The 12385-nt window shown below is 44.7% G+C and overlaps 1 protein-coding gene across 3 annotated transcripts; it reads right to left on the minus strand.

The window, feature by feature from the left end:
- Nucleotides 1-3822: 3822 nt before the first annotated feature.
- Nucleotides 3823-12066, minus strand: LOC119809942 (ubiquitin-like protein 5). 3 transcript variants are annotated; one of them, XR_005284694.1, is made up of 2 exons: nt 11177-12066; nt 3823-4018 (listed from the first exon to the last, which is right to left on the minus strand). XR_005284694.1 is itself a non-coding variant. In XM_038323177.1 (2 exons), exon 2 carries the CDS (start codon nt 6194-6196, stop codon nt 5975-5977), a length of 222 nt encoding a protein of 73 aa, XP_038179105.1. In that variant the 5' UTR covers nt 6197-6277; nt 11177-12066; the 3' UTR covers nt 4612-5974. The 3 variants fall into 3 exon arrangements, 1 of the variants encoding a protein (XP_038179105.1); XM_038323177.1 differs by lacking the exon at nt 3823-4018 and adding an exon at nt 4612-6277; XR_005284695.1 differs by lacking the exon at nt 3823-4018 and adding an exon at nt 7832-8248.
- Nucleotides 12067-12385: the final 319 nt, after the last annotated feature.

A 12385-nucleotide genomic window follows, 5' to 3' on the forward strand; every position in this document is an offset into this window, starting at 1 on the left:
GTCCTGACTATAAAGCACTGTCCACGACTCCAGCACTGAGCTGTCTACTATGGCCTCTTCCTCTTGCCATCTTTTTTCCTGGTCATGGCACTGCTGCGGTCCCAAAGTGCACTCTTGCTATGGCAAAGACAGGCAACCATGCCGCCCTGACTGCTTCTCACTCTCCCCTGGGTAAATGAAGAAGTCCCAACCAGAAGCCAAAACCCTTCCTATGCAGTCCACAGCTCTTCCTACCAGCTTCAGACCAGACACTTCTTCACCTCAGGGATCCCTGTGGTGCCGGCACTCAACCTAGTGGAGATTCCCAGTGCACAGCACCAGGGCTAGCAGTTTTGCCGCCGGTTATCCATGCTCCATGCATGTAAGTGATTCCTCAGCCGAGCCAACATCTGAAGGGATTCAACAGGCCCGAGCTGCAATCCCAATGAGATTTCTAATCGCATCCGTGATTTTCTGATTCGATCCTTTCGTTTTGCAGCCGGAGTCAGGCTCTATCAAGTGGGGTCCCGTGGGATTCCACACGAACCACCATCCCGAGGACGTAAGCAAAACGCTGCAAGAAACGGCTGACTTCCGGGTTTGAGTGTGCACCAGAAGTAGTCAGGACGCCACGATTTTGTTTCGTTTTCGAGTCCTCTACACTTGGCTTTTATATCAACGCTGAAAATTCACCCGATTTCGTTTGTAGCCGATTTAGTGCTGACTACCGTCGGGAAAGATGCTTCTGGACCAGGCAAGTGTCCTGCCATTCTACCCGAACCGAACGGACGCTTACGAAACTCCGTCGCGCCTGCGTTCCTTTCATTGCGCGGAGGATTTTCGGGGACCTTACGGTTAGGGCCCAAGTAAGGCGTTTTCTCCGATGACTGTCTCATTCTCTCCTCTTTCACGGGGGTCGCAGCGCGGCTAAGGTCCCAGGCAGAAGCAAAAACGCTTCTGACGCCGAACGCAGCTCCACCATCGAGTAGCAGTCCGGACACGTCTACACCGCCGGCGTCGCTGTGCGCCGGAACTCAGCCTCGCCACGGTTCCAGGTGCACAGAGCCAGCGGCTAAGGGTTTTCCTGGGCAGTGATCCGCGAGTATCTGTGATTCATCCGCCGAGCCGACTTCCCATCGAAAGTCAGCAGGCCGGGACTGAAATCAGACGGCTATTTCGAACCACGTCGGTGATTTTCTCCACAGCTTCTTTCGTTTTTCAGACTGAATCAGACTCTGCCAGGACGGCTGCCTCGGGATTCGCCCCGAACCGGGAACCACTAACCGGACGACGTGAGGGAAAACAACAGCAGCAACAACAACAATAACAAAAATGATGAACGCGGTTTCGGTTCGTTATCGGGGGTCCTCTATCTTCAGGATCGCTGAAAATTCACCGGGTGTCTTTAGTCAGCCGATTCCGCACCGAAGCCGTCGGCAAACGCTCATTTTCAGCTGGGCAAGTGTCCCAAGACGTTCGACCCTGGCCACCTGGAAGACGACAAATTCGGGGTTCTTACCAAAGAATCTTTGTCCCTTTCGCTGTGCCGACGGTTTTAGGCGACAGCACGATCCAGGCCTCTAGTATGGCGCTGTCTCTGATGGCCATCTCCTTCTTAGGGTCCTTTCTCCATAAGCAGCATCAATAAGGCCCAGGCTATGGCTCCTACCGCGGGTAGGACGCTGGACCATGCTGGTGTGACAGCTTCTTCCTTGCAACCTTTGGGATTAGGTCTGGCCTTGAGAACCTCTCTCAGTCCATGGTTAGTTAGCCCTGGAGTCCAAGGTAGTGGGCGGAAAGAGGGGGAGATGCAACGAAAGGGGAAGTGTGTGCTTTCAGGCAAAAACTGTTCTGGCAACATTCCACTCACTGCTCACTTTCTTAGCTGCCGGCCCTACCATTTTGCAGCACAGGGACCCTGTCCCCAGCACTCAGCCTCTAAGCTATTCCTGGTGCCTATCCCTCCCTGTTCAGCAAGTGTCATTGCTTCCTTCTCTGAGCCCAGTTCAGAAGGCTGCTAGGGCTGTGTTCCTTTTGTGATGCCCATGGTTAGTGCTCCGAGAACTGCTGTTTGGAATTGCCTTCTCCTTGCTGCCCTTCCTGTAATCCGGTGCAGCTACTGCCCAGGTGTGTTTTCTTACCGCTGGCAACACCCTGGACCATGCTGGCCTGAGGGCTTCTCTCTCACACTCTGCGGATTTTGGTCTGTCCTTGGGATCCAGGACAAGTCCATAGCTATTCTGACAGCCCCTCTTTCCCATCATTGGGAGGGAACAGTGGGAGCTGGGGCTCTTGAAGGTAGGTATCAGAAAGCTATATAGTTCACAGGGAGATCCTTAACTTCGCCCCCAGCTGCAGGCAGTTTCTTGATTCACTGGTATTTATTGGGCTTGGCTATCAGCATCCCATGGAGTAGTTGACTTTTTCAACTCTATAATTTAGGAAACACTGTGTTAGGTTTGTATTTTTTATGATTTTTTTATTTTCTATGTTTTATTGATATTTATTGAGCTCTACATTTTTCTCTGCTCCCCACAATGCCTCTCCCCTCCCCCCTTCATCCCTCTCCCAAGGTCCCCATGCTCCCAATTTACTCAGGAGATCATGTCTTTTTCTATGTTCTACTTCCCATGTAGATTACTTCACTCAAAATAATGTTTTCTAGCTCCATCCATTTTCCTGCAAAATTCAAAATGTTAATTTTTCTGCCATGTAGTACTCCATTGTGTAAATGTACCACATTTTCTTTATCCATTCTTTGGTCGAGGGGCATTAGGTTGTTTCCAGGTTCTGCCTATGACAAACAAAGCTGCTATGAACATAATTGATCACATGTCCTTGTGGCACGATTGAGCATCCTTTGGATATATACCCAAAAGTGGTATTACTGGGTCTTGAGGAATGTTGTTTCCTAATTTTCTGAGAAATCACCACACTGACATCCAAAGAGGTTGTACCAGCTTGTATTGCCACTAGCAATGCAGAAGTGTTCCCTTTTTCCCACAACCTCTCCAGCATAAGTTGTCATCCGTGTTTTTGCTCTTGGCCATTCTTATAGGTGTAAGATGGAATCTCAGAGTTGTTTTGATTTGCATTTCTTTGATGACTAAGGATGTTGAACATTTCCTTAAGTGTCTTTCAGCCATTTTAGATTCCTCTGTTGAGAGTTCTCTGTTTAGGTCTGTACTCCATTTTTTTTTATTGGATTATGTGATCTTTTGGTGTCCAATTTCCTGGCTTGTTTCTTTTCTTTCTTTTTAACTCAAGTATATATTTTATTTTTTTTTGTTTTTTTTTTAAATTTATTTATTTATTTATTATGTATACAATATTCTGTTTATGTGTATGCCTGCAGGCCAGAAGAGGGCACCAGACCCTATTACAGATGGTTGTGAGCCACCATGTGGTTGCTGGGAATTGAACTCAGGACCTTTGGAAGAGCAGGCAATGCTCTTAACCTCTGAGCCATCTCTCCAGTCCCTCAAGTATATATTTTAAAGAGACCTATTTGTTTTCATTTTATGGGTAGGAGTGTTTTTCCTGCATGGATATCTTGCATATTTTGTGTACCAGGTGCCCATAGAGGCCAGAAGAGTATTTCAGATTCCCAGGAAATTTTGGGTGCTGGGAACTAGCCCTGGGTCGTCTGCTAAAGCGATATGTACTCTAACCTCTGAGCCATCTCTCTCCAAACCCTCCAAGAGTATTTGAATTTAGTTACTTGTTTGATGTGTACTAGTATTTTGCATACATGTGTTTCTGTGTACCACATAAGTGCCTGCAAATACCAAATCCCAAAAGATCTCCTGGAACTCATCCAAGAAGAGTCTTTTTTTTTTTAAATTACAAAGATACTTTCAGACGTCTTTATTGAGCTAAATACATGTTAAATCCCAAAGCATTTCACTTTTTTCAAGACAGGGTTTCTCTTTGTAGCCTTTAGTGTCTCAGCGTGGGCTTCGTCTTCTTGTTTTTCAGGCCCTAGTGCTGCACAGCATCACCGTCACATCTGTCTTCATGGAGTCTCCATCCGGAACAGCTAAGATAAATGGCAACACAATTATCCACTTATCCTATAATGTCCTGCACCTGGTCACCAACTGGCCTCCTCTTACAGGGCGTGTGACCCATGACGTGACCATGTACCAGCAAATGTTTGACAGGTGAACACACTTGTAACATGTTCTTAGGTTCAACAATCTACTTCCACAAGTCCCATTCTACCAACTCCACACATTGAAGACAACATTCTTGTTGGCTTGTAGCATACTTATGCTGATGCTCATTAAGATTTCTAGACACGGGGCTAGAGATGGCTCAGTGGTTAAGAGCACTGACTGCTCTTCCAGAGGACCTGGGTTCAATTCCCAGCACCCACATGACGGCTAAAAACAACATATATGAATTTTAAGAATCAAGACTATGGGCTGGAGAGATGGCTCAGAGGTTAAGAGCATTGCCTGCTCTTCCAAAGGTCCTGAGTTCAATTCCCAGCAACCACATGGTGGCTCACAACCATCTGTAATGGGGTCTGGTGCTCTCTTCTGGCCTGCAGGCATGCACACAGACAGAATATTGTATGCATAATAAATAAATAAATAAATATTAAAAAAGAATCAAGACTATGAGATATAGGATATGAAAAACAAATGTTTATTAAATGCATATATATCTATACATTAAATTTCCTTTTCATTATGGTAATGGCAATAGATACAAATGGTAACATACAGATCCTACAGCATGTTCAGTGTGTAACTTTAGAGTCATTTGGAAGCCCAACTTGGGCCTTTTGGGGGCTGACTGTATTCAAGAAACAAGACTGTTGGCTAATTATTTCAGATATATGCTTTAAACATTTTCTATAAAGGACAAAATAAAACTGGATTTAGAATAAAAGCATGTCTGTCTTAGTGAGTATGTTGGTACATGGCCTTTGGTCTCAGCACTCTGAGTGCAGAGGCCAGCCTGATCTACATAGTGAGTTCCAGGACATACTTTCTGTGCTTGCATAAAATTACTTTGGATGAAGATGGTTAAAAGAAATTTTAGATGAAAACCAAATGTTTTCAGTCTAAATTACATCCTAAAATAAAAGATTGTTTCAAACGAGAAACAGAAAAGGATATTACAGAGCTTTACCAAAATGTATTTGAAAGTTAGGATTTGAAAGTAAGATGTGATTAGGTTAGCAGGGCTTACCAGGGAGCAAGCTAGGATGTTATTGTGTCCAGAGAGTTCTCTGCAGCCTCTAGAGCACTCCAGACCCTATGGTCATTTCTAGCCTAGTTTTGCATCTGCAAGTGTGGCCTCAGGAAGCTTTCTTTGTTTGGGTGGACAGTTCCATTCTCAAGAGATACTTGTCCCTGCTCCAGGACACAGGATCTTGCCTCAAGGCATTTGCATTCCCCCTGGGGATGTTACTGGAACACTGTGCTGATCTGAAAAACTGAGACAGCCACACACTGAAGACAATGATTACCCTCTGGATTTTAAAGTGCTGGTGTGTGGAGGGAAACTCAAATCCAAAGGACACAACTTGAATCAACACAATGAAAATGTACCTTGTCCTTCCTTGGCCTTAGGGATCTCAATGAGAAACTGATCCTTCCCATGAAGGCTGACTTTTTCATGAAATCAACCTTTCAAATGAAAAGTCAGTTTTAAAATAAATTCCTAACCTCGCTATCTAGTAGTGCCCCATGCTTTTGGTCCCAGCACTCAGGAGGAAGAGGCAGGAGGATCTCTGTAAGTTCAAGTCTGATCTCCAGATCAAGTTCCAGGACAGCTAGTGCTACAAAGAGCAATCCTGTTGAGAAATAAAAAAAATAAATATTTAACCTGTCGATCATTTTCATGAAAAGTCATTTTTTTGACAGCAACAAAGCAGCACTGAAGTTTTTATTTATATGAGTTGTTAAAAATGGGCATCTACACCAGTGTCAAATGAGGGCGGGAGAGGAAGGCAGGGTAGGCAAGGAGAAGGAATTCCCGTCTATTGGTAATAAAGCTCCAGGTTCATCCCATCATGGATTTCATAATCTCCCAGAGACACGTGGTCCTTAAAAATCGTGTACCACTTTTTAAGAATGATCTTATTCCAGCGGGTGCCAGTTTGGGCCGCTATCAGTTTCTTCAAGTCCCCGATGGTGTCATGGGTGTTGCACTTGACGCGGACTTTCTTTCCTAGACGGTCGTTGCAAACCACCTCAATCATTGTGGCTGAACCTCTAAACCCCTCAAACTTATCGACGACACAACTCCAAGCTTGAACGCCAAGCTCTGGCCCGATTTAAGGCTAGAAACAGGAAACCGAAAAGTCAGTTTTTTAAGAGTCTGAAACGTTGAGGGTAACACAACCCTGTCCTGACTCCATGTTGGTTTTGCATAGACAGTTCTCAGCCCTCTCTATGCCACCCTTCAGTGCCCACACATTTGAGATTTCTATGGCCGTGAACATGGTCCACATGTATTCACCAGAATAATTAAAGTAAACCAAAATATCACAAAACTATGGACAAGAAAGTAACTGACATAACATGCCAGTGAGCATTTTAATATTACCCTGATCATTATCGAAATTTGATATTAATTAACTATTGTTTCTGAGGTTTTTTCCATTAAAAATTCTGTACGCATAACTTGGATTCCAAAAGATATTTCAGAGACACAAGACTCCTTTTTATCTAGCCATCAATAAAAAGGACTTAATGCTTTTAGTTGGCTTAATTATTATGGTAGTCAAACATTGCTTTGTGGAGTTACTAGTAAGTCAATCCTTAAATAAATTTTCAACATGTACAAAAAAAGATTATTTTAATAAACTATCAATTTAATGGAGAGTCAATTAATCCTTCAAATAAAAAAAAACAACCTTTAAAGAAAAACTTGATCTGTTTCAAAAAAGCCAGGTTTTGGATGAAGAATTCATTTACAAAATCCTGGGTCAAACGCAGAATGGGAAAACTCTTCGATGGCTTTCATCTGGCAGAGGATTAGTGTTAAATTCCCAGCACACACTTGGCAGCTCACAACTGTGTAAATCCAGTTCCAGGGCATCTGACACCCACATGCAGACAAGCATTCAGGCCAAACACCAAGACACATAAAAATCAAACATAACTGAGACAAAGAGTTTCTTTTAAAAAGATTTTTTTTAAAGGCTGAGTGCTTTGTGGATTGTAGACACTAATACTCCACCAGATGAACAGCTCTCAAAGAGTTTCTTCCATTCGGTGGACATTAGACCACTTCCTTTGCTGGACCTGAGAATTTCAGTTTCATGATGTCCCTCATGACATTCATAGCACTATTTCTTAGTGCTGAAGTCCTGCTCAGCAAGTGCTTGCCCATGAAGTATCCTGAGAGTTTGGGCCTGCTGAGATTTGGAGTCCAGACCAATATAACTCTCAGATCTGGGGGCTGGGATAGATGCCAGGGGCTGGGGCCTACACTCCCAACTTAACACTGATGGTTCTCTGTATTTCCTCTGCGTCTGTTGTTATGTTCCCTTTCTCCATTTCTGATTTTGTTAATTTGGTTATTCTCTCTCTGCCTTTTGGTTAGTTTGGATAAAGATTTGTCTATTTTGTTGATTTTCTCAAAGAACCAGTTCTTTGTCTCAGTGGTTGTTTGTATTGTTTTCTTTGTTTCTATTTTGTTGATCAAAATTTTATTTTTGCTGTTTATTGGCAGTGAGTGTCTTTAATCTCAGCAGAAAGCAGAAGTAGGCAAATCTCTGAGTTCGAGGCCAGATTGTTCCAGGGCAGTCAGGGCTACACACAGAAACCCAGTCTTGGGATAAAAGGTCTTTTTTTTTTTCTTTTTTTTTTTTTTTTTTTTTTTTTTTTTTTTTTTTGTATCTTGGAGATAGTCTTGTGTATCCTACGTGTATCCTAAGGCCTAAGGTCTGATACATATATACAAGTATCTGATTGTTAGTGAACTGAATGCTGTTTCTACTTCTATGGCTCTATGAAACTCTCAGAGATCAGATGTGGTAACATTACCAGGATTGTTTTGTTTTGTTTTTATAGGGACATTTTTACCCCAGCCAGCAGGACCTGAACGGAGGGTCCCTGATAAACCTGGAGGAGGAAGAGGAAAGGAGGGAAGAAGAGACACGAGAAATGACAGCAAGACAGGCTTTCTGATCAAGTTGCAAATTTTATTTTTTTCTCAGAAGCTGTTGTGTAGCAAATGGGCAGGGGAGAGGGTGGGGCGTCAGGAAAGTCCAGTCTGGTGGAACTCAAGTCTGGAAAGTCTCTGGCTGAGAGAAAGAGATATTAACTAACAAAGGAGGTGCTAATTGCTTCTAAAGCCTGTAGGAGATAAGCCTGTAGGAGATAAGATACCAGATTAATTTCCTAGGCCCAGAACTTACCCCACAGAGGTGATAGAGCTGAATATTTTACTTAACTTTGAAACTAACGATGGCTGTAAACAAAATACAGATCTCAAAAGACAGGCCTTTGATTCCGGCACATTGTGACTATCATGAGTCCTTTATGATTCCACCTGAACTGCAATGTGTAAGAAAATTTCCACGGGTATGTCTGGGTGGGTAATGCTGGCCTGATACTTGCTTTCTTGAAAAGAATGAACTGGAATTTGCAGCGCCACTTCCTCTTCCTCTGAAGATCACAGCTTTGCACCATAACCCCTAGCTCTGCTCTGTAAATAACAGTTTTCAGGGGGCTGGAGAGATGGCTCTGTGGTTAAGAGCGCTGCCTGCTCTTCCAAAGGTCCTGAGTTCAATTCCCAGCAACCACATGGTGGCTCACAACCATCTGTAATGGGGTCTGGTGCCCTCTTCTGGCCTGCAGGCACATGCACAGACAGAATATTGTATACATAATAAATAAATAAATATTTTAAAAAAACAGTTTTCAATAAAACAGGCTAAACATTTAACAGGAGCATGACAGGCAGCTCCAACGAGCTTTTAGTTTGAAAATGAAGACATTCGGCAAGGAAGCATGCTTGCAGGAAGCAGTAACCCCGAGGAACCTACTGTTCTCTCTAGTTTCCTGGTGCCAACAACTGTGGTGGCAGCAGCCAGGCAAGAACGCACCCGGCTAAGGACTTTTCCAGGAGAGCAAACAAAACTGGTTGTCTTCTCCAAGTGTTGTTGCCAGTCAAACCTCCCTAGACATGTGCCCCAAGGCAAAGGCATGGGCATACTGCTGTGGAGCATGGGCTAACCCTCGGAAAGGGAAAGGACGCCTCCAATTAAATGTGTTCTCTTATAAGTTGTGTCAGAAGTGGCGTCTTTTCATAGCAAGCGAAAGCTGAGACACACCCTAAACCTGGCTGTTTGGCATACTGATTACATCCAGCTGGCTATTTTGAGACTGCAAATATAAGACAGCCTCTGTAAGGTGACTTTGCTGAAACAAAGTAAGTCCACATGGAATTTTCCTTAGTAAAAATGCATGCATTAGGACGAGAGTTGCTACGAGGCAGACACTATTTTTTAAAGACCATTTTTAAAAAGTTTTTGTTCGTGTGTGTATGTGTACCCCTGAGCTAGAGTTAGAAGTTGTGAGATGCCAGATACGGATTCTGGGGACCAAATTCTGGGAGAACAGCACAGACATTTCACCATAGACCCATTCCTTTAGTCCAAGACAGACATTTACCTGAGGACCTTTTGTCCCAAGAAGAAGACAAATGCATTGACCACATGGCATTCCCTACTGTCACCTCCATTTCTCTTCCCTCACCAACTTTACAGTCACAGTCCTAGACTAGAAATGGCAGTCAAAGCTTGTTTCAATCCCTTGTGCCTGTCACCTTTTGTGTGACTACTATTCATGTGTTTCTAATTGAAACTGTCATTCCTCACCCTGTCTGTTTTATGTTTAATTAATTATGTAAATAAGCTTTCGATTTATTTATTTATTTTATGTGTATGAGTGTTTCCTGCATGTATGTCTGTGTTACATGTGCATGTAGTGCCTACTTGTACAAGCAGTAATAAAAAGTATCAGATTTTTTGGGGGGGTGCACCATGTAGCACCGGTCAGGTGAAAAAAGAAGGCACTCCAAGATGAAATGTTAAGGCCTCTGTGTCAGAAGAAAGGTCCAAGCTCACTGATGGGCTGATTTCCGAACAGCTACACGAAGACTTATTTATTGGTTGTTACATAAAATATTTTCTCATACCAAGGTTCCAAATGTAATTTGCATGTCTTGCTAAAGGAGAGCATCCGTGCCCCCATGACTCTAGTCCTTTATTATGTGTCATGTGCATTAGACAATAATAGAGGAGCCTCAGGTGTGCCTGAGGTATCTTGTGACCAAAGTCATGGGATGGCTGTAGTGCTCCTTCAGTAAAACAATCCTACAAATCACAGAAAACAACCACTGTTTTCCACAAGTCTTCTTCAAAGAACTAAAACAAAAAACAAACAAACAAAAAGGCTACAGGGAGACTGCCTCAAGGAGTGCAGCTGGCTGGATTCCTGGGTGAGGGCACATACACTTAATCTGCCCTTGTCTTCAGTACCTTCTGTTTAAATTATGTAAACAGTGTCTGAGAGTTTCCCAAGGTTACAAAGCCTATTCAAAACTTGGTTGGGGGTCTGGAGAGATGGCTCAGAGGTTAAGAGCACTGGCTGCTGTTCCAGAGGTTCTGAGTTCAATTCCCAGCAACCACATGGCGGCTCACAACCATCTGTAATGAGATCTGGTGCCCTCTTCTGGCATACAAGCAAAATACTGTATATGTAATAAATATTACATATGTAATAAACAAATATATCTTTTAAAAAACTTGGTGGAGAAAATTCAGCACACTGGGATAGTCTTTGATCGAGAACTTGCATTTGGCATTGTCCTTTTGACAGACTTAGATGTTTTGGGATATGGAAATTAACTCGCTAAAGGTGTAAATTGAAGAACAAGAAAAAGATGCCCTTGGCTAAGGGAGGGAGTCTCAGTGCAGCTTGAAAGAATAGATTCATCCTTCAGGTGCCCTGTGTCTTCTTTCACGAACCCACATGAACCCACACCCTTTCTACAACACATGGTCGCTCTAATGTCTACCCCAGATAAAGTGACTCTGCTAATTCATACAACAAAATTCCCTTGGAACTAGAATTACAGTCAGTTTTTAGCCAAAGTAACACAAATAGTAAAATCCCAGAGACAGACATTGGGATTCATGCTGTCTACGATGGCCTCTTCCTCTTACCGTCTATTTTCCAGTCGTGGAACTGCTGCGAACCCGGAGTTCTCTCATACCGTGGGAAAGACACTCAGTCAGGCCGCCAAGACTGCTTCTCAATCGCTCAGTCATCCCTGGGAAACTGAAAAAGTCCCAATCAGAAGCCAAAAAGGCTTCCTTCTCAGTCCACAGGGGGCGCTATGACCCCGGCACTCAGCCTAATTAATGGATATCCCAGGTGCAACACACCAGCATGAGCACCTTTGCCCACCGGTAATCCACGCGTGTCCGCGATTCGTCTACCAGGCCACATCTTCTGATCGGCTGTCAGCACGCCTGAGTTGCATACCGACGGCGATGTCAAATTGCGTCTGTGACTTTCTGCTTCAGTCCTTTCGTTTTGCTGCACAAATCAGGATGAGCAAAACAGACTGCGTTGGAATTGGATCCGAACCACGATACATAACATCTCCGAAGGTCTTCTCGGTCTCCTCCCTTTTAGAGGTCGCGACACGGCTAAGGTCCCTACGAGTGCCCCCACTGCGGGCGGGCAAGACGCCAGACAAAGCCTGCCTGACCTTTTCTCACTCTCCCTGGAGCCAAAGGAGAAGACCCAGGCAGAAGCAGAATCTCTTCTGACGCCAAACACAGCGCCGCCTACCGGCTGCAGTCGGGACGCCTCTACACCGCCGGGTGCTGGCGTTGCTGTGGCGCGGGCACTCGGCGTCCCCACCATTCCGGGTGCACAGAGCTACTAGCACTACGGGTTTCCCGGCCCCTGTGTCGCTGTCCACGAGTGCGTTGATTCGTGCACCGAGCCGACTTACGATCGGCAGCCAGCTCGCCCGAACTGCAATCGGACCGCGATTTTCAAACCGCGTCAGTATTTTTCTGCTACTGTCCTTTCGTTTTGAGACCGGAAACGAACTCTGTACGTAAGGTTACTGCGTGGGTCGATCCGTACGACGATGCGGAAGACGTGGACGGGTGCGAGTCCAGAGTCGATGATTGGGACGAGTGCGCAGCCGAGAACGGGTGCGGGTCCAGAGCAGGGGACCAATGCGAGTACGGTGCCTACGACAAGGGAGAATGCGGAGTTAAAAAAGGGGCGAGTCCAGAGCCTACGACTGGGCCCAGTCCGCTGACGCTGCCGGTTGTAATTTCGGATACAACCACGTAGGGGAGCGGGGTCGGGGCGGGGCTGGGGAGACGCTGAGTCGACGCTGGAGGCGAGGA

The sequence above is a fragment of the Arvicola amphibius genome, chromosome 3, assembly GCF_903992535.2.
Source record: "Arvicola amphibius chromosome 3, mArvAmp1.2, whole genome shotgun sequence".
NCBI lineage: Eukaryota > Metazoa > Chordata > Mammalia > Rodentia > Cricetidae > Arvicola > Arvicola amphibius.

Bases quoted from the DNA above. Each gene is read 5' to 3' on its own strand.
- LOC119809942 (XM_038323177.1), bottom strand. From the start codon at position 6,196: ATGATTGAGGTGGTTTGCAACGACCGTCTAGGAAAGAAAGTCCGCGTC.